Genomic DNA, 19261 nt, shown 5'->3' with positions numbered 1-19261 from the left:
GCAGAGCCCCTAGCACAGGGGCTCCCAAGCACAGGGAGCTCGCTCGGGCTGTCCACGACCCAAGGCGTGCTCCTGGCCCCACAGTGGCTTCCTGGGACTTGTGTGGTCATCTTGTACAGAGTTACCTCTGCCACGTCACATGCCACAGTCAGGAGGCCTAGACAAGTGTCTCGATGGTTTTAACGCCACAATGTTCCTTTTAATGCCTCTACAATTAATAGAGGAGTCTGGAATTCCAGATTCACAGAACAAGAAAAACCAAGTATCACAAAGGGTCCAAAAAAATGATTTAGCCCGTCTTACATTCTGGTTATAACAAGGACACCAAGGGCTATATCATGAAAGTGCACAATTCTCCCTGATTCTACCCTCAAAAATGAGATATATTCCCTAAAATCTTCTTACTCATTTTAACTTCTGTGATTACCATCTGATTTTTTAATGCTTTTTCTTCTTCTATTAGGACCATCAGTTCTGTAAATGTACCCCCGGGTGTGTAGTTTTATTTACCCTGTAAGTATCTTAAAACGTGCATGCCTTGACAGATTTCCATCTTTGAACCTGCATAGTGAGAAGGCCTATGCTTTACAGAGCAGCTATTCAATGTGGCCAGCGCTTCCCCTGCTTAATTCCTTCACGTCTCACCTGACTATCCCTTTTAAAAACATCTGAAGCCAGGCAGAACTTCACCTAACTATTTTGGAGAATCAATCTGTTTAGGACCGAGAGGTAACTGCTTCCCAAAGAAAGAAGGGGCTGATATGAACTGGGAGTGGGGAGGAAGGGAATCAAAAATAGGTCCAAGAATGAGAAATGCTACTTTCAACAGAATAAAAGTGATCTTGAAACCACACATCTGAGACGCAGAAGTGGCTGCCTGGAGATGACACAAAAGGGAATCAGGACTGAATGACACCGAGAAAAGGCCTACACCAAACTTGGGGCCGAGGAATGGAATTTAGTGGCTCAAGTTGGGAGAGAGTGAAAATAAAAAAAAATGTATGTGATTTAAGATAAAACACACAAAACTAGAGAATATTATGAGTACCTCTCTCTTCAGTTCCGTCATTGAAGTTACCATAAAAAAGCCACACTATTCAGGTTTCCCCCTCATTATTTCAAAGGCTGATCCTACTAAATAAGTAATGAAGGATTACACTTTATTTGATATTATCATGGCTCTGGTGTACATTCGACTCCGCTAACAGATCAAACCTGTGTAAGGCCACACTTCAAAAAATAAACAATCCTGAGTTAGTGATCAAATATTCCATGAAGTCGGTAAGCTGTCCTTTGTACAAAAAGCCATTTAAATCTGATTACTTCATTCTGTAGTTTTTCGTTTGTTTGCTTGGTATCCTCCAAGGAGGCGAGAGTTTCACTCTTCTCTTTGGTCATCTGTTCCATTATCTGCATGGCATCTTCTGCTGTTTGAGCAGCCTAAATACAAGAAAATACTGTGAGAAATGAGGTCACCCCCGACCCCGTCAGGGATGCTCAGGCAGCCCTCGCTGTCTCATGTGGTTAAGGCCCAGTCACCAATCCAATGCCGCAACAAACAGACAGAGACATGAAAGGTCTTTCCTCCAAAGGGGAACAAAGCCACAGACCCTTTTCATGCCATCCTTCAAACGAGCCAATTGCGATATGCAACTGGCAGATTTTCAGACCATTCTAACCTACATCTTCCAAGTTCCAAAGTTACGCTGACAGTCACACTCATCATTCTGACCGATGTCGGAGAGAAACATTCAGGGATAGTAAAGACCAACATCCTCACGTAGCTGAATTTTCTCTTAATCGTATTTACTGCTGTGTGTTTGAAACACTATTCTTGCTATTTCAGATGTGGGGCTTTTGAAATCACTTGTAATTTAGGTGGGGAATTTCTCAAGGAAAGATAAAAATTATTTGGGCAGTTATTAACATAAGGCTCAAATGTTTAATGAGAAGGATTAAATGGAAAGGTCTCTGAGAGAAGCTGTGGGTAATGAATATAAACATGGCTGTGAATAAAAAAGATAATATGCATATGGAGACAAATCCTTAGCTAAGATATGAAAACAATCATTAAAAACAATGTTTTTGTTCGTTTATTTTTTGTTTTTCATAAAAAATAAATTAAAAGATGTTTAAGGCACTTGCTTACAATTTCACGTGGTCTAATAAAGCTTCCAGGAATTCTGCAGTATATCTTCCCGACCACCAGCCATGGAGATTTCACTGGCGGGTTCCAAGTCCAGAAGGACAGACACAACAAAACAGTTAAAAGCCAAACAGAAGATACTGTGTTTCAATATGTGCCCATTTTTCTACTGTTCTTAATCCTTTCAGAACCACAGTTGACTTTTTCTGGTAAATGTCTCCTTAAATTAAAAAAGATATCCTTTTTATTCACAGTTCACACCTCTTTCTAACGGAAACAACTGCGATTAGAGATTTAGTAATGAGTGGCCCCTTCAGGTGGAAACAAACAGCTTGAGACATAGGAGCAGTGGATTCAGTGGGGTGCCTATCCTCTCCAGGAGGCCGCTAGGAAGTTAGTGCACAGTGTTAGTAGTCCAGGTGCTGGTCCCTGACCCTCCCACTTTACCGTAAATGACTGAAGAGTCTCGAGCTCTCTAATTTTAAGGGTGAGCTTGCTCTTGTCTTTCCTTAAAATACGGTTTTCATTTTGAGATTCTAGGAGGTTGGCTGAGATATGGCTGTTGGTTTTGGCCAACTGGCTAATCTCTTTCTGAAGGATGAAGTAGCTTTCTGCCAGCTTTTCCTTCTCCTTAAGGAGCTCCTCCTTGGTCAGTATCATGTCTCTCTTCTCGGCCAGGAGGTTCGTGTTGTCCTGCAGCACCTTGGCGCGATCGGCCAGGGTCGTCTCGTGCTTCAGCTGGAGGTCATCCAGGATCTTGGTGAGGTAGCTGTGCAGTTCCTGCAGCTCTAACTTGGATTTGGACAAGGTGGCGAAATCTTTCTTCAGAGTCTCTATGTTGGCAGCGAGTCGAGCCGTTTCTGCGCTCAAGAGTTCCTTTTCCTTAATTATCTCCACCACTCTCTGCTCCGACTTGGTCTTCTCTTGGACGAGCACAAAATTTTCAGACTGAAGCTGCTTAGTGCGTGCTCTTAACTCTTCCAGCTCCTGCTCCAGGAGGACCAACCTGCCATGAAGTTTATTGTTTTCATACAGGGATGACTCAGTTTCCTGCGCTCTGGCTTCTTTTTCCAGGAGGAAGGACTGCTGAATTGTTTGGATCTCCTTGTTTAATCTCTGACACTCTTCTTGCAGATTCAACCCATCCCGCAGCAAGATGCTCTTTTCAGAACAGCAAGTCTGAAGTTCAGCATTCAGACTCTCCTTTGCTTGCAGGGTGCTCGTGTGCTCTTTCTCTAAACTCTGTCTGGCATTCTGAGCCTCTTTCAGCATCAGAGAGAGATCGCACTTGGTGGCTGCTAGCACTTGGTTTTCCCTTTTCCTCTCCTGAAGCTCCTTCTTCAGAGTGTCGAGATTACCAAGGAGTTTCATCTTCTCGTGCACTACGATTCTTCTGTTTTCAGACTCTTGATCGTATTTCTTTTTGAGGTCTCCTATGGTTTTCATGGAGTTCTCTCTTTCTGCAAGCAAATCTCCATTTTGCATTTCCAGGACAGACTTTTCCTTCAAGAGACTGACATGCTGCTTTTTGAGCTTAGCAATTTTCTGACATACCACCTCCTTCTCAGAAGTTAGGTAAGTGATCTTCTCGTTCAGGCTCATCTCCATATGGGTGGCCTCTTCCGAGCACTTCTTCAGTTTTTCAGCAATGAGCCTGTTCTCACTTAGAAGTTCTTCTTTTTCAGCCAAGAGTTTTCTCTCAGAGGCGGCCAAGGCTCCTTTTTCTTGCAGAAGCTGGATGCACTCGGAGTCTGTGATCTTCCGACTGGTCTTGATTTCTTCCAGGAGATTTGTGAGGCTGCTATTTGTAGCCTGCAGTTGCCTCACGTCCAGCTCAGCCTTCCTCAGAGCCCTCTTGGCATCGTCTAGCTGTGTGTGGAGCCCACTGGTTTCCGTGCTGAGCAGCTGCTTGATCTGGAGGGCGGCCTCCAGGCTGGCACTCAGCTTTTCCCGATCTTGAAGAAGCACGTCCTTCTCAAACTGCAGCTCTTTGTTGTTCTGGAGAAGATTTTCTCTTTCCATCTTTAAGGCTATGCACGTGCTATCGAGATCTGACTGCTTCTCCGAAGCGGACTTTTTCTCAGCCGTGAGATCTTCAATCTCCTGCACCAAGGTTTTCTGATCTTTGACTAGCTCTTCGTAAGAGCTCTGCAGCTTTTGAATAACTTCATCTTTATCTCTAGCCAAGGCAAGGTTTTCAGTAGTGAGCTTCTTGATATGATCCTCTAGGTGACCTTTTTCTTCTTGATCCTTCTTAGACTCAGCAATCAAAGTATCTTTGCTGAGCTGGAGCTCTTCTGTGAGTGCCCGCAGGCTTGCTCTGGAAGCCTGCAAAGCATCATTTTCCATACTGATCTTCAAAAGCTCTTCCTGCGCAATATTGATTTCTTGTAGTAATTTCTCTCTCTCAACAGCTAAAGATTCTTTATGGAGCTGCTCCTGTTGATAAAGCTTTTCAGCATCTTGTTTTTCTTCTAAGACTTTCTCCTTTTCTAAATTAAGAGTTTCGTTTACCGACCACAGTTTCTGTTGATCTTCCTGAAGTAAAGTTATTTTGGCCTCCACCTCTACCAATTGTGATAAAAGTGAACCTTTTTCTAACTTTAAAGTATTTCCCTCCTGTGCAAGAAGCTGCTTCTCTGATTTCAGACCCCTCAGCTCTTCTGACATTAGTTCAAGTTCTTTTTTGGCTGATGTTAACAAATAAGTTAGCGACTACAGAAATAAAAGGTGGAAAGAATGGAAACAAAATGAAATCAAGCAGACAAATGCAAGCCCAAATAGCTTAATGCAACCTAAATCGCCCAGGCTTAAAATGTTTTGCAATAAATGTCCTAGAAACTACCTAGATAACAAGGGGATGGGGGGAAATGGGGAACTAGATGAAAAGAGCCCATTAAAGGATAACACAAGGCAGGTTTAGCTTTGCGAAGTGCTGATCTACCTACTGGTTTATTTTATCTCTGAAACACTTTTGAAATCATCCCTGAGTGGCACCTACGAGATAAAAATGGTTAGTCTGACTTTGACATCAGGGCATGAAATTCTTTCCTGCCCTTCTAACTTCCCAATTATTTCTCTTGTAGGAAGAATTCAGAGAAGAATTTTTAAAAATACAATCTAGAGAATTACAAAAAGTGAATATATTTTAACCAAAAGGGGGGAGGGGAAGGGTGGGGGAAAGTAAATTGTTGCTTTTCAAACTAACTATAAGACATCAGCTTACCAAAGGACAGTCACTGGCCTGGCTGATTTAATCCCAATATTACAACTTATTAAAAGTACAGACCAATTTGCTAGGTTTGGGTGACTGAAATAAATGATTAAAAATTTTTTTTTCATGTTTTATGTATTTTTAAAAGAGTGAGACAGAACATGAGCAGGGCAGGGGCAGAGAGAGAGGGAGACACAGAATCCAAAGCAGGCTCCAGGCTCTGATCTGTCAGCAAAGAGCCCAACGTGGGGCTTGAACTCACAAACCGCAAGATCACGACCTGAGCCAAAGTCAGACACTTAACCGACTTAGCCACCCATGCGGCCCAATAAAATGAGTTTAAAAAAATATACTGGTTTAGGGGTGCCTGGGTGGCCCAGTCAGCTAGGCATCCGACTTCGGCTCAGGTCATGATCTCGCAGCTCGTGGGTTCGGGCCCTGTGTCGGGCTCTGTGCTGACAGCTCAGAGCCTGGAGCCTGCTTCGGATTCTGTGTCTCTGTCTCTGTCCCTCCCCTGCTCATGCTCTGTCTCTCTCAAAAATAAACAAATGTAAAAAAAAATTTTTTTTAATATACTGGTTTATAAAATGACTTGACCACATTATCTATACCAGCACTGTCCAGAACTTTCTGCAATGGTCTAAATGTTATCTGCACAAATATAGTAGCCTACTGGTCATGTGCGTAGTTGGTGATCACGTGAAGTGTGGGGAGTGCAAATAAGGAGCTAAACTTGTAATTTATTAAAACTGAACAACTAAAATTCAAATTAATGTGGCTGGTAGCTACTGTATTGGACAGCATGGCTACAAATCACTGAGTCTTAAACTAGGAAACACAGAAGTTCTGTGGGCTCCAGGAACCTCCTGAAATCTTATATAAAGTGTGTTGAGCATATAAATTTTCTAGGAAGGGACTACTTTAAGGGCTCATCAGATTCATAAAATAGTCTGTGAGCCACTGTTGCTGACCGATACTGAAATCCACAGAAACTGGATATCAAGACAACTTTGGAGGGGGAACAATCTTAACCAAATGACCCTTGTAAAAAATAAAAAACAAAACACCAGTAAGCAAAATTAATGAGACTTAACAGAAACTTCTAGAATGCCATGGTTTCGTCAAACTGCAACATTTTTTTAAGGGAAACACTAAAAAAGTGGAGTCTGGGGGTGCCTGGGGGGCTCAGGCAGTTAAGCATCCAATTCTGGATTTTGGCTCAGGTCATGATCTCACGGTTCCTGAGTTCAAGCCCAGCATCAGGCTCTGCACTCACAGTGCAGAGTTTGCTTGGGGTTCTCTCTCTGCCTCTCCCCCACTGTCACCCACAGGAGCTCTCTAAATAAATAAATAAACAAACATTTAAAAAAAAAACAAAACCTGGAGTCTGTCCAGATAAAGGGATCCATAAAGATAAAAAATCTGGAAATTATATCCAGTGTTAAATGACTCGTAAAACTGGAGCTGTTTAACAGGGAGAACACAAATCCTTGACGGCCAGCATGAAGGAGAGAGAAAATGGAGGCATCTTATATATTACATAAATTATGTCATGGTCCAATTTAATTAACAAGTTTTAGGTGGGAATTGTTTGAAGTCCTATGTATGCTCTCTTACATTTCCTTTTCACTAAACTCCTGTATAAACACTAAAAGTAACTGAAGACAAGTATTTACTTTTCTTTGAGCAAGTTAAATAGTAGGAGGGAAAAGTTAAACAGTAGAAGGATGGTTGAACTTCATTAAGCTACCAGGGTCCAAAAATATACTGGGTTGCAGATATGATCCTGACACCATAAAATGAAATTCAACGTATCAAATTCTACTCTATTTAATAACAGAGCGTTTCCTTCCAGCCCCTGCATCCAGCTTCCTTATCAATTAAGCTCAGAGTGCCTTCCAGGGACATATAAAAGCCCTTTCTAGACTCCTCACTTCTAATCTGCTGTTTAGGAGCTCTGTTTCTCCAATGCTCACTTGTTTCACGTGGCCTCTGCTTCTCGCTTTGCTGCAAGATGTCCCTCCTAACCCCAGTGCAAGGCAGCAGCAAGATGGCCAAGATTAGAGGCCACGACACAAAGTCTACTGCAAGCAGGCAAACACAGCTCAGGCAACAGGAGACTCTCTGTGACAGCTAGGGAGCAAGCAGCATGGGGTGGGGGGGGGTGATGGCTACACAGGACACTCAGGGGAAAGCCCTGTACTGTGGCCGCCACCCCGAGAAGGACCAGCAGCTGGCAGAAAACACGTGAAGCCAGGAAAACGTAATTCGCCATCCCGCCAAGCCCTCAGAGGTCAGCATTTGTAAAGGCCAGCGTACCCCGTCCCATCCGCTGACGCTCTCTAAGCCCCACCGCGGCCTCGACGCAACACAGCGACTGAACTGTCTCCCAGAACATACTTTGGCCTTGTCAGCTTGCTTTTTCAGTTCCACCATCTCCTGCAACAAGCCACTGTTCTCCTCCTGTGCGGCCTTCAGCCTCTCCTCTGTGTCCAGCAGCATCTTCTGTAGGCTCTTCAGGGTTTCTTCGTGCTTCGCCTTCGTCTCCGAACTGGCTGCTTCGTACCTAGCTTTCAGATCCTGGCACTGGTTGTGGCTCGTTTCCACCTTCTTCTCCTGCAGAGAGCCCGAATGAGGGAGAGAGTCATCCAGCCTCATCTGCATTGCCCCTCACCTTCCTGCCAACACACAGTCCCATTTATTGCCTCCTTACCAGGTCCGACAATTTCCTCAGCAGTTCTTGCTTTTCTTCCTCATGCTTTTTAGCTGCTTCCTGCTGGCACTGTTCCGCTTTGAGAGTTACTTCCCCAATATTCTTCTGCAGAAAGCTTGCATTTTCATTAGCCTTTGTGAGCTTTAGCTGTAATTCTTCTACGGTTCTAGAACAAGTTTCAATACAAGGGGTCAGAGCTTTCAAAAGAATGCTTTGAATTCCAAAGATATGCTTAGAAAGATAGTATTAATAATTGTATTAATGATTTTAAGTTGTGAATAACTTAATGACGTCTGAAACAACAAAAAATTAACCTGACTTGCCCTGAAGAATAATTTTAACAATTGTGACAGTTATAAATACATTATTTGGAGCGACAACTACTGTAATTGTGAAGGTTTATCATTTTATGTAAATAGATCAGTAAGGAAAAATGAGTGAAAAGTACACATATATGAGGAAATGAGTTATTTTAGTAAAGTTTCAAAATTTTAGCAGACTAGATTATCAAAAACTCATTCTAGTGCCGCTTGAGTACAGAAGATACAAAATGACACTTCAGAACTTGAAGAACTAGCTTCGAGATCCTAATGTGGTCCAACAAAGATGTACACAAGACGTGAGACACAAACCTGGAGAACAGGCTATCAGACGACTCCGAGAACGGAGGAGGGAAACTCGGGCGGTCCCTCTGGGTTTTACACCTGTCCGACACCTGCAGAGATGGAGCTCCTCGAGGGCACCGTGCCACAACCGCCTGTGCAACTGCACCCGCCTCACAGCGGGTCTGACCCGAGGCGGCCAACCAAGGCCCAGTCGCCACCTGCCCCGCCACCCCACGCCGGCCCGTGGATGCAAACCTAACTGCCAACTAGTCACGCTTTCAGACTCATTAGCCCTAAAATGTCCTCTGAAGGCTTTTTGCCTTATAAGACATTTGCTTTTTGTATGGAAGCTATTAAAAGAAAAAAAAATCAAAGCAACAAGAACCTCAGAATAAAGACAACAGCAGAGGCGAAGATAAAGGAAGCTAGCGCTGAGGACGAACAGCGCAGCGACGAGAGCCGCGAGCTCTCTGGGGCCAGAACACAAGCGAGTGACTTCACCTTCTTGAGCCTCAATTCCTTTCTCTTCAAAATGGGAGTAAGACACTCACCTCACAGGATTGTTACAAGAATTAGAAAATACACCCAGCACAGTGCAGGGCACATACCTACTAAGCCTGTAATAAGGGCTACCCTTCGTTACACTGAAACAGGTTAAAAAATTGTTAAGCGCCTGTAAAAGATGTCACTGCCCTTGGTAAAATTCTTTGCAAGTCATTAAAAAGTCCACAATACTGTATTACTTAGGAGGTCCAGTAGTTGACTGAAGGGTACACCGGGGTAATGACAGGAAGGAAGGGAGACAAGAAACTTTAAAACAGAACCACCCTGAATTCTGGCTCCGCTCCCTCCGAGACCTCACTTCAGAGGCCAACCTAAATTGGGCGCCCTTATAACCATTCGTACATACCTTTCTTTCAGACGTAGCTCATCGTTCATTTTTGTCAGCTGAGAAGAATTATCTCCAGACATTTTCATAATTTCTGCAATGTCGTTTTCCAACTTTTCCTTTGCCTTTATCAACTGCTCTTCTCTGTCATCTCTCTCTCTGAATTTTGCCTCCATATCTGAATATACACAGGAAAAACAAATTGCACCACAGTGTTACAGGCAACAAAAACTTATTGACTACATCCTGTATTCCGAGGCTTGTTCTGGGAATATTTGCATACAGCAATCCCTGCCCTCATGAAAATTATATTCTAGCCAAGAAAACGGACAATAAACAAGATCAAGAAAGAAAATAAATAGTATAAAAATAGGGTTAATTGCCAAGAGGGAAAAAAATGTAAGTAGAGAAAGGAACCACGAAGGAGTCGGGAAGGTTAAAATCTCAGGCAGGGCCTCTCTGAATGGTAACATTTAAGTAAAGACCTGAAGGAGCTGAGGGACACCAAGTGCAAAGGCCCTGAGGCACAAAAATGCTTGCTATGCAGAGGACAATATAGCTGAAGTAGAATCAACAAGGGGAAGGGTACTACGGGCCTTTTGATGTAATCGGAGAGACTACAGATTACGGGATGTAATCAGAGAGGTAACAGGGCCTGGCATTGGTAAGGACTGTAGTTTTTACTCTGCATGTGAGGGGAGCTACCGAGTGATCTCAAGCAGAAAAGTGCCACGACCTGACTTGATGGTGGAAGGACCGCTCTGGTTGGGGTGCTACAAATGGACCAAAGTGGGCAGGGCAGAAGCAGGCTGAGCAGGCAGTGAGCTGTTAGAGCAGCTCAAGTGAAAAATGATGGGTGGCTTGAGTCAAGGACAGAGGTAGGAACGGTGACATGTGGTGGATTCTGACTTATTTGAAAACAGGGCAGAGAGCATGTGCGGAATTTATAGACCTCCAACAAGTATTCAAGTATTTGATCTCGTTATATCACACTATTGAGTGAAGAAGTTACCCCTGAATAAATGTTATTGTAATGTACTATGGTTACCACAAATCCTAGGAAACCTACTATATCCAGTGCTTAGTAACCAGAGCTATCTTACCTGTTAAATTTTCTCTCAACTTCTCCAATTCGGCAGACAGCGCGTTAAACTGTTCCTCTTTTTGACGTAACTGATTTACTGTTTCTACGGAGGATAAAGTTAAAAGTTTAATATATTTCATACTTAAGAAGCCATCTAGAGGCTGACTGTCTTAAACCAAATCAAATAATATGCTTGGGATTTGAGAGGACAAATGCTAGAAAGTCCCACCACACATCAAACCACTGCATAATGGACCTACAGGAGTAAGCATGCGTCTCTTTCTGCCTCCCCACATCTGTGGATTAAACAGACACCAGGCGGGGCACCTGGGTGGCTCAGTCGGTTAAGTGTCTGACTTCAGCTCAGGTCATGATCTCGTGGTTCATGAGTTCAAGCCCCGTGTCTGGCTCTGTGCTGACAGCTCAGAGCCTGGAGCCTGCTTCGGATTCTGTGTCTCCCCTCTCTGTCCCTACCCAACTCGTGCTCTCTCAAAAAATTAAAAAATAAAAAAAAATTTAAAAAAAAAGCAGACACCACGCATCCCTTTCTAGGCTTCTCTTTCCTACTTCCAGCTAAAACTCAATAGTTATCAATGCCTGAGGATTAAGATACTTTTCCCAAGTATATTTAATTTTAATATAGAATAAGCCTCAAGTCAAAAGAAGAAAAAATTAATGCGAGTTTGAGGCTTCAGGAAGCTCATGCAATCCGGCTGCAGGAGCTTCCAGAAGAGGGACATCAGACTACAGGAGCATCTATTCTGTGTATTCCAGACGCCATCTTCAGGGTGAGAATGTGACATTCTCTAAAGCCATCTGCTCATACTTTAGTAAGACATACCTTGCATGCTTCTCTGAACAGAGACCGCCTCCTCTGAAGCATCAGCAAACTTTTCTTTCTAAAAAAAAAAAAAGAAAAAAGAATTGGATATTCAGATGAGAAAGATTTCAAATTATAGAAATAGAAAGCTTCAGTCAGTGATAACTGCAACACTATCTACTTTTTGTGGCTGATTTTGTTTCATCAAAACGAGCTTACACTCAAAACGTGTAGACACCAAGTGCTACCATATGTCTACTGTGCATGTACATACACAAGTGAATGGGGTTTCTATGTGTGTACATACCTAGGTGTGCACATACATCTGTACAGATGTGTGAATGTGCACACGTAAGTACATGTGGTACATGTGAATGCTTTTTTCATGTTGCCATCCTCAATTAGCAGAACTTCTCTTCAGATATCTGGCTAAGACAGTGATCAGAATTCTGAAATGTTTTATATCTGAGAGTAACGAGAACCTAACATCTTGAAACCATGTCAACTAATTCTGGGGGCACCTGGGTGGCTCAGTCGGTTAAGCATCTGACTTCAGCTCTGGTCAAATCTTGCAGCTCGTGAGTTTGAGCCCCGCGTCGGGCTCTGTGCTGACAGCTCAGCACCTGGAGTCTGCTTTGGGTTCTGTCTCCCTCTCTCTCTGCCTCTCCCCTACTTACGATCAGCCTCTCTCTCTGTCTCAAAAATAAATAAAACATTAAACAAAATTTTTTAATAAAATAAAATGTACTTAAAAAAAAAAACTATTTCTAGAACCAAAAAGGGCCATTGCTCACCCACTCTTTTCTAAACATGACAGTAGATAAAAACACTCTCCTGGTTTCCCTGAGATGAGTTTTGAGCTAGATACACCAATAACATTTCTAAATGAGTGTTTCTAACTATTTAGAATTATTTTATTTTATTTTTTTTTAATTTTTTTTTTCCAATGTTTTTTATTTTATTTTTGGGACAGAGAGAGACAGAGCATGAATGGGGGAGGGGCAGAGAGAGAGCGGGACACAGAATCGGAAACAGGCTCCAGGCTCCGAGCCATCAGCCCAGAGCCTGACGCGGGGCTCGAACTCACGGACCGCGAGATCGTGACCTGGCTGAAGTCGGACGCTTAACCGACTGCGCCACCCAGGCGCCCCTATTTAGAATTATTTTAAAAACGGGTACATGAACCACACAAGTCCACCAAAGCCCACACAATGTCCACCTGTGTTATTCCCAAAGCCAGATTTAGATGGCAAGTTTTCTCTACAGGGTACCTAGAGGGATATGCTAACTTACAAAAAAAAGTAAAGCTTGGGGAAGAGGGCAGAGAAATGGTATGAAACTCAAAAAACACATTTTCTTAAAGGATACCGTATTAGAAAATTGTCATTCCCAGGCCAACTTATTCTCAAAAAAGTAGCTAAAATACTGTACATCAAAACTGTCCAACAGAATTATCCTCCATGATGGAAATATTCTATACTGCACTGTTCAGTATGGTAGCCACTAGCCACATGTGGGTATTAAGCACTTCCTATGTGGCTGGTACAAGCGAAGAACTTAATTTTAATTCATTTAAATAGCCGTATGTGAACAGTAGCTACCAAAATGAACAGTGCAGCTATATATTTAACATTTGAAGAAGTTTGTAATATTGGCATTGAAAAAACAAAAAAAAAAGCAAACACTCATTCACCCCTGGTATTAGCAAAGAAGTGGGGAAGTGGGGAAGAGGATGGTCTATGGAGGATCTAAGACAACTGCCCCCTCCTGACTCATGTGTCTCTTACCCAGTTTGTCCATAACCTTCAACTCTCCATGATGTGTGCTTATGGTTGCCGGCCCTGACTAAATTCAGGGTTGTTGGGTTTTTTTTATGTTTATTTATTTACTTAGAGAGAGGGAGACAGAGTGAGAGCAGGGGAGGGGCAAAGAGAGAGGGAGACAGAGAATCCCAAGCAGAATCCACACTGTCAGTGCAGGGCCCGGTGCAGGGCCCGAAATCACGAACTGCAAGATCATGACCCGAGCCAAAATCAAAAGTCTGACGCCCAAGCAACTGAGCCACCCAGGTGCCTTGTAAGTTCAGTTTCTGATGCAGGAAGTAAGGAGAACAGTTGAGAAAAGGTAAGAAAAAGTTAAGAAAAAAAATGTCTTACAACTTGGGATTAAGGCAAGAGGATATATGTGCAAAGAAATGTAATTTCCTGGGGTGGAATGAACAGAGTTGTAAGAGATGATTCTTTGAATTCGTAGACTTAGACAGCACCCTGCCTTGCTAACAGAGGATGCCAATGGTCCGGGACAGCTCTCTGGAAAGTACGAGAAAGCAGTCAAGACCTCATTATAAGTGAAAGTTAACGTGTTGGGTGTATAACTTGGAAGGTCCCTGTGTTTAGCAAAACTAAGCAGTCAATAATATGCCAAAGCGACCCATTTCTCAGAAGCAAAGGCTAGATTTTAAAAAGGAAAAAGTAATACCTACCTTTATTGCGAGTGTCGATTTGATCCCATTCCCTTCAAGGTCATCAGCCAATGACTAATACACTCAATTTCAATCAATACTTTGAAAGAGGAAGGAAACAGGTACAATACTTCCTTACAGAGATTTTTGTTTTTAAAACAGGAACCATTCAAATGGCCAGAAACCCTGAGAGTCAGATTCCCAACAGGTACTTACCAAAATCTGAAGTTCTTTCTCCAAAGCCTCTTTCACTTGACTGACTTCACTCAAGTTTTTCTGAAGGTTATTTAGTGTTAGCTCTTTCCCCTGAAGCTCCCTGGAAATGCTACTAGCCTACCGTACACAGCGACGTGGCACAGGAGTAAACGAACAGAAGGAAACAAAAAAGAATGAATGAGAAAGAAAAAATAAAAGAAACCTAAAAAACATACGAGAAACAAACACAACCAAACAAAACCGAAAGGAATAAAGGCATGGGTAAAAAAATTACTGCTTTTCTTTTTTTTTGCGGTTGTTAACTCTAAGAAGCCAATGACTTTTCACACAATCCGTTTCTAGGTAGCACAATCTAATGGCTATTTAAAATAGTCAAAACAAAGTATTTTTCTATACCAAAATTTGGAGTATCAGCATGATCTAAAGCAGAAAGCGCAGACACTTACTTTCTAAGTGGGTAAGTTAAGCAATTTCATTTTCTGGACTTTAAAATCCATAAAGTAGGAATAACGGATACATGTGACCTATGTTATTTTCTATCTTTGTATATGCTTAAAGTATTTCAACACTTAAAAAAATAAAGAATTTTAAAATCCACTGGACAACAGTCATCAGAAATTGGTTTTCATTCAATTTGGATGTAAAAAAAGTTGACCAACCCTTAGTTAGCTTCATACTGCTCTACTAATTCATTTTTGTTTTGATTGGTATTTTGGATCCAAGTGAGGAGATTTGAGAAAAACTTCCTGTAATTAGCTTGTTATCTTCAACTAAGGTTAGTTACTTAGTGACTTTTCCTTCTGTCTTCACATCTCCCCGTTTAACTTTACAACCCTTTGCTAACAAAGCAGTTTCTCCTGCAAAAAGCTCGTAACATTCCTCATCAGTACCAGTACTCCCGCTAGTGGCAAGAGGGCTGGGAAAGAGCATCTGTCCCTCAAACGGTTCTTAAAAATGAAGGGAATATTTGAAAAGGCTAATTAGAAAGGAATGTAGCTGACAAACGTTCCATAGAATTTCCTGCACCTTGACCAAAAGCATACTTGTCAGATCTTTCCTCAAAACGGTGGGGAACAGGGGCACCTGGGCGGCTCGGTTAGGCCTGCAACTATTGGTTTCGGCGGCTCAGGTCATGATCTCATGGTTCGTAGGTTTGAGCCCCACATCGGGCTTTGCACTGACAGTGGGAGCCTACTTGGAATTTTCTGTCTCCTCTCTCTGCCCCTCCCCCACTCATTCTGTCTCCCTCGCAAAATAAATAAACTTCTAAAAATTAAAAAAAAAAAAAAAAAAAAAAAAAGGGTGGGGAATAGAACATGATCTCACTGTGGCATAGGAAAAGCTCCAAGGAGAAAGAAAGTAGCGATGCAAAGGGCTCCAGGCTCTTAACCTTATTTTGCTGTGAGTATTACTTATCATAGACTGTTAATTTCCATTAGTCAAACTCAAGCCTGAAGGTCCGCAGTCTGTTTTTATATATTACCTTATGGACAAGACAATTACGTAAATGGCAAGGGAGGAGGTAATCTTTTAAATTTCTTTCCTCTCCATTTATTTATCTCAACACCATCACCTTAGGGAATTCTCTGTTTTAAAAAGGTGACAGACCAGAACCAAGCTTCAACAGGAAAGCGTACAGCCTGGCCCAGAGACAAAGTGTAAAGTTCCCAGATAACAGGAAACCAAAATAAACTCACATAGTTGAGCCAGTGTTTTCTCTAATCTCCTCAGAAGAAACCACACTCAAGCCGCTCAGAGGATGCTACACGCAGCTGGGAAATTTGCCAGCACAAAGCAACGTGCTGTATGAAAGAATCGGGAATTTGGAAGGTGAACGAGCTCCACTCAAAAGTAACACACGGTGCAAAGCGGGACGGACAGATGGAAACTTAAAGGATGGAGGACGCCAATACAAACCTTGCCGCTTTCAGTATTCTTTTCAATCTCTAAATTTGTAATCTGTTTCTCAGCTGCCTCAAGCTGCTGTCTAAGTGTCTCGATTTCCGATTTACCTTCGGAACTGGCTTTCCGAAGTGCATCAAGATCCGAGAGCTTTTCTTCGGCAGCCTTGAGCTGTGATGTAAAATTACCAATAACCTTGGTTTGTTCACTGCATTTGGCTTGTAGGACCTCTAGCTCCTTTACCTTTATTTCAGCGTCCTGCAATTTGTTTAAGGTGTCCTCCATTTCTACTAGGTGCTGGTCTTCTGCTTCGTCCAGTTTCGCCTTGATGGCTTCTAGGCTGCTCTCCTTCTCTTTAACGACCGCCATCAGCTTAGCCCTTAGGGCTTCTATCTCTTTGGCGTGAGCAGACCTTTCAGAGTCTTGTTTCTTCTGCAGATTTTCTATCTCGTGCTGGTAATCCAGTCGCATCTTCTCCACCTGTGTTTTTAACTCCGCAAACTCTGCCGTCTCCGTTCCGACCCCTTTGCTGAAGGACACCTTTAGCTCCTCCATCGCCTGCTGGTGAGACGCGATGGCCGTCTCCAGCTTGGACTTCCACAGGACTATCACGTCGGAATTCTCCTTGTTGGCATGATCGAGCTTACTTTTCAGGGACTCGTTCTCCTTGGAAAGCTTCTCCGTGGCAGCCTGAAGAGCCTTCACCTCCTTCTGGTGGGTCTCTTCACGGGCTCCAAGATGCTCCTTCAGGGAAGTGATTTCTCTCTGGTGGTCAGCACGGGCAGCTTCTGATTTTTCTTGCAAAGAGCTTATCTCTTGCAAAAGGGAGAGCGACACGTCGACGTCCCCAGTGGGCTTCTGGGACTCCAGTCTCCTCCGCAGCTCAGCCACCTCCTGCACTTTCAGTGCCAGCTCTTTTTCTAGCTCCATTATACGGGACTTTTCTGACACTGTAGCCACCTAGTAACCGCAGCCCAAAGAGAAACAAAGCATGTCAATAACCCGTCACCGGTAATTTCCTTTAACCTTGAAGATCTCTAATAACTCCCCACCTCAGGCAGCGGTGAGCTACAGCGAGCCCTCGTGCTCACCCACCTCTAGCTGCCATCACAGAGGAAGCCCAGTTCTGAGAGCTCCAAAGTAAGTCATCATCTTGGGCAAACTTCCACCATCTTGAGATGCTCAAGAAACTGAAAACTGGTATGGAATTTAACTTGCTTCTTTTTCCTCTAAAGAAACTTTAGAGAAGTGCCCATCATCTGACAGGTAAGTTGAGGGAAACAGTAGCTTTCCAATTTCTCGTTTTATCTGCCTGCTGGAAGAAAGGATCCTCCTCATTTTACCTGTTTTTTCCCTACTCTGCTTCACCCAGGATGTGTAAATGCTCGTCTACCTGATGCAGCTGATTTTAAAGCTCTGTGCTGTCCGGTAGAGTAGCACACGGGGCTACTGAGCACTTGAAATGTGACAGGTGCTGGCAGTGTGAAATACACAGATTTTGAAGACTCAGGGGAAAAAAAAGAACAGAAGACACCTTGTTAATAATTTTTAGACTGATTACATAATGAGATGATATTACTTTGGATATACCAGTTTAAATAAAAATATATTATTCATTTTCTTTTTCCTTTTATCTACTAAAAAAGTATGTTCATGTGGGAAGCACAGAATTTTCAATTACATATATATGGTTAGTATTATACTTCCGTCAGCTACGATTGGTATAAAAATGTGTGAAATTACCTATCAAATGTTTCAATTAATACCACATCAACTTTAGAATAAAAGCTTCACCTGGATAATGAAGAAATAATTCATTAACCTGTTTTTTAGGAAGACAAAATGAGAACTACTACTTACCTGCAATTATACACAAGAATCTTTAGAGATTACACTTTTTAGATTTTATAATTCTATTGGCATTTTAATGTACAAATCTTGTTCCCCTAACCCAGTGGTTCTTAGATTTTAGTATGCAAATCAATCTCCTGGGATATATGTCTAAAAGGCATATATATGTATGTCCCAGTACTTTCCCATGTTTTGATTCTATTTGAGCTCTGGGATAGCACCCAAGAATCTGTTTTTAAACAAACACCCCAGGACTATGAAAAACACTTCCTTAAACTGTGTCCTTTTACTCTTAGGAAATTACTTCCCTCTGATACCTGTTAGCCAGTCAGAGTAACACACAAAATATGTGGGAAATGATACCTTTGGGCATAAAAATAAATTATTGGACTAACCTGGGAAAAAGAAGGGAACATGAATGATTTAAAAACCAATTTTAAGGATTAAAACTCCTCCAGGTTGAAGGCTCCTCTCCCTCACTGCCTTCTAGTGGGACAGAAAGTCACCGTTGTTTCCTTCACTTTCTCTGCACACCTACAGGCTGTGATATGGAGAGACACTAAGACGTCCGCCAAGACTAGGAAAAGAAGCCAACTCGGTCTCCAAAAAACTGCATAAGGAAGTCAGTAACTATTCCAAAGCTGATTGTAAGTGTTATGCTTCAGGGTTATAGATGCTCCAGCTTCAAGAGGTTAATTTATTTATATACTTTTTTTCTGGGGCAGGGTGCCCGAGAGTTTGTTGCCACAAAATAAGGTACAAAACATTGATAAACGCCAGTGCTTCAAGGTCAGGAACATAAATTAAATCCAATGGGATAAGAATCTGTAATTAGTCACTATAAAGCAAACTGAGGAAATATCAAGTAAAAAATAAGTCAAAATAATAGTGTGATTATCTTGTAGCATTTTCACAGCACTTCTGTTTTTCATTTTATTTCCCCAAGTCTGCCCTCGGGCGAAACCACGTGTCTGCCTCTTCCACCAGGATCAGGCCATAAAAGTCAGGTATCGTTTCTTAGTCTTGCTTCTGTCTCCAGAAGCTTACTTATAAACTGGCCTTACTGGCTTTTAGGAATTCTAAAGCACTTCCTAAAAGGAAGGTAGGTGATAAGACATTCAAGAGGCTCACTGGTTGGCTTCACACTTGGCCAAGCAAGAACAAGGATCAATAGAAGACATGACTTGTTACAGAAAGAAAACAGGTTAAACCTGAGATAATTGGATAAACCATGCCGTGATGGATACCTTCTTATCGACAGCAAAAACAAAAACAAAACAAAAATCCATCCAAGTTGTTTACTAACTTATCTACATGGGAAGAATTCATGGGCTAAAAAAAAAAAAAAAAATGTATATAT

The 19261-nt window shown here is 42.3% G+C and overlaps 1 protein-coding gene across 13 annotated transcripts in view; it reads right to left on the bottom strand.

Moving 5' to 3' along the window:
* Positions 1 to 19261, bottom strand: part of CLIP1 (CAP-Gly domain containing linker protein 1) — a 124487-nt gene that overhangs the window by 32351 nt on the left and 72875 nt on the right. For 9 of the 13 annotated variants that reach the window (XM_042961893.1, XM_042961897.1, XM_042961898.1 and 6 more), the window contains 9 exons: positions 16066 to 17010; positions 14149 to 14265; positions 11493 to 11550; positions 10671 to 10754; positions 9589 to 9745; positions 8074 to 8239; positions 7761 to 7976; positions 2594 to 4861; positions 1324 to 1440 (listed from right to left, as the gene is read on the bottom strand). In XM_042961893.1, coding sequence (XP_042817827.1) covers positions 1324 to 1440; positions 2594 to 4861; positions 7761 to 7976; positions 8074 to 8239; positions 9589 to 9745; positions 10671 to 10754; positions 11493 to 11550; positions 14149 to 14265; positions 16066 to 17010 — 4128 coding nt within the window. The remainder of the gene's footprint in view (positions 1 to 1323; positions 1441 to 2593; positions 4862 to 7760; positions 7977 to 8073; positions 8240 to 9588; positions 9746 to 10670; positions 10755 to 11492; positions 11551 to 14148; positions 14266 to 16065; positions 17011 to 19261) is intronic. The other 4 variants (XM_042961903.1, XM_042961904.1, XM_042961905.1 and 1 more) reach the window with 2 other exon arrangements.

This window comes from Panthera tigris, chromosome D3 (assembly GCF_018350195.1).
Source record: "Panthera tigris isolate Pti1 chromosome D3, P.tigris_Pti1_mat1.1, whole genome shotgun sequence".
NCBI lineage: Eukaryota > Metazoa > Chordata > Mammalia > Carnivora > Felidae > Panthera > Panthera tigris.
Note: the sequence above shows the minus strand (reverse complement) of the source record. Positions and strands in the feature narration are given on the sequence as shown.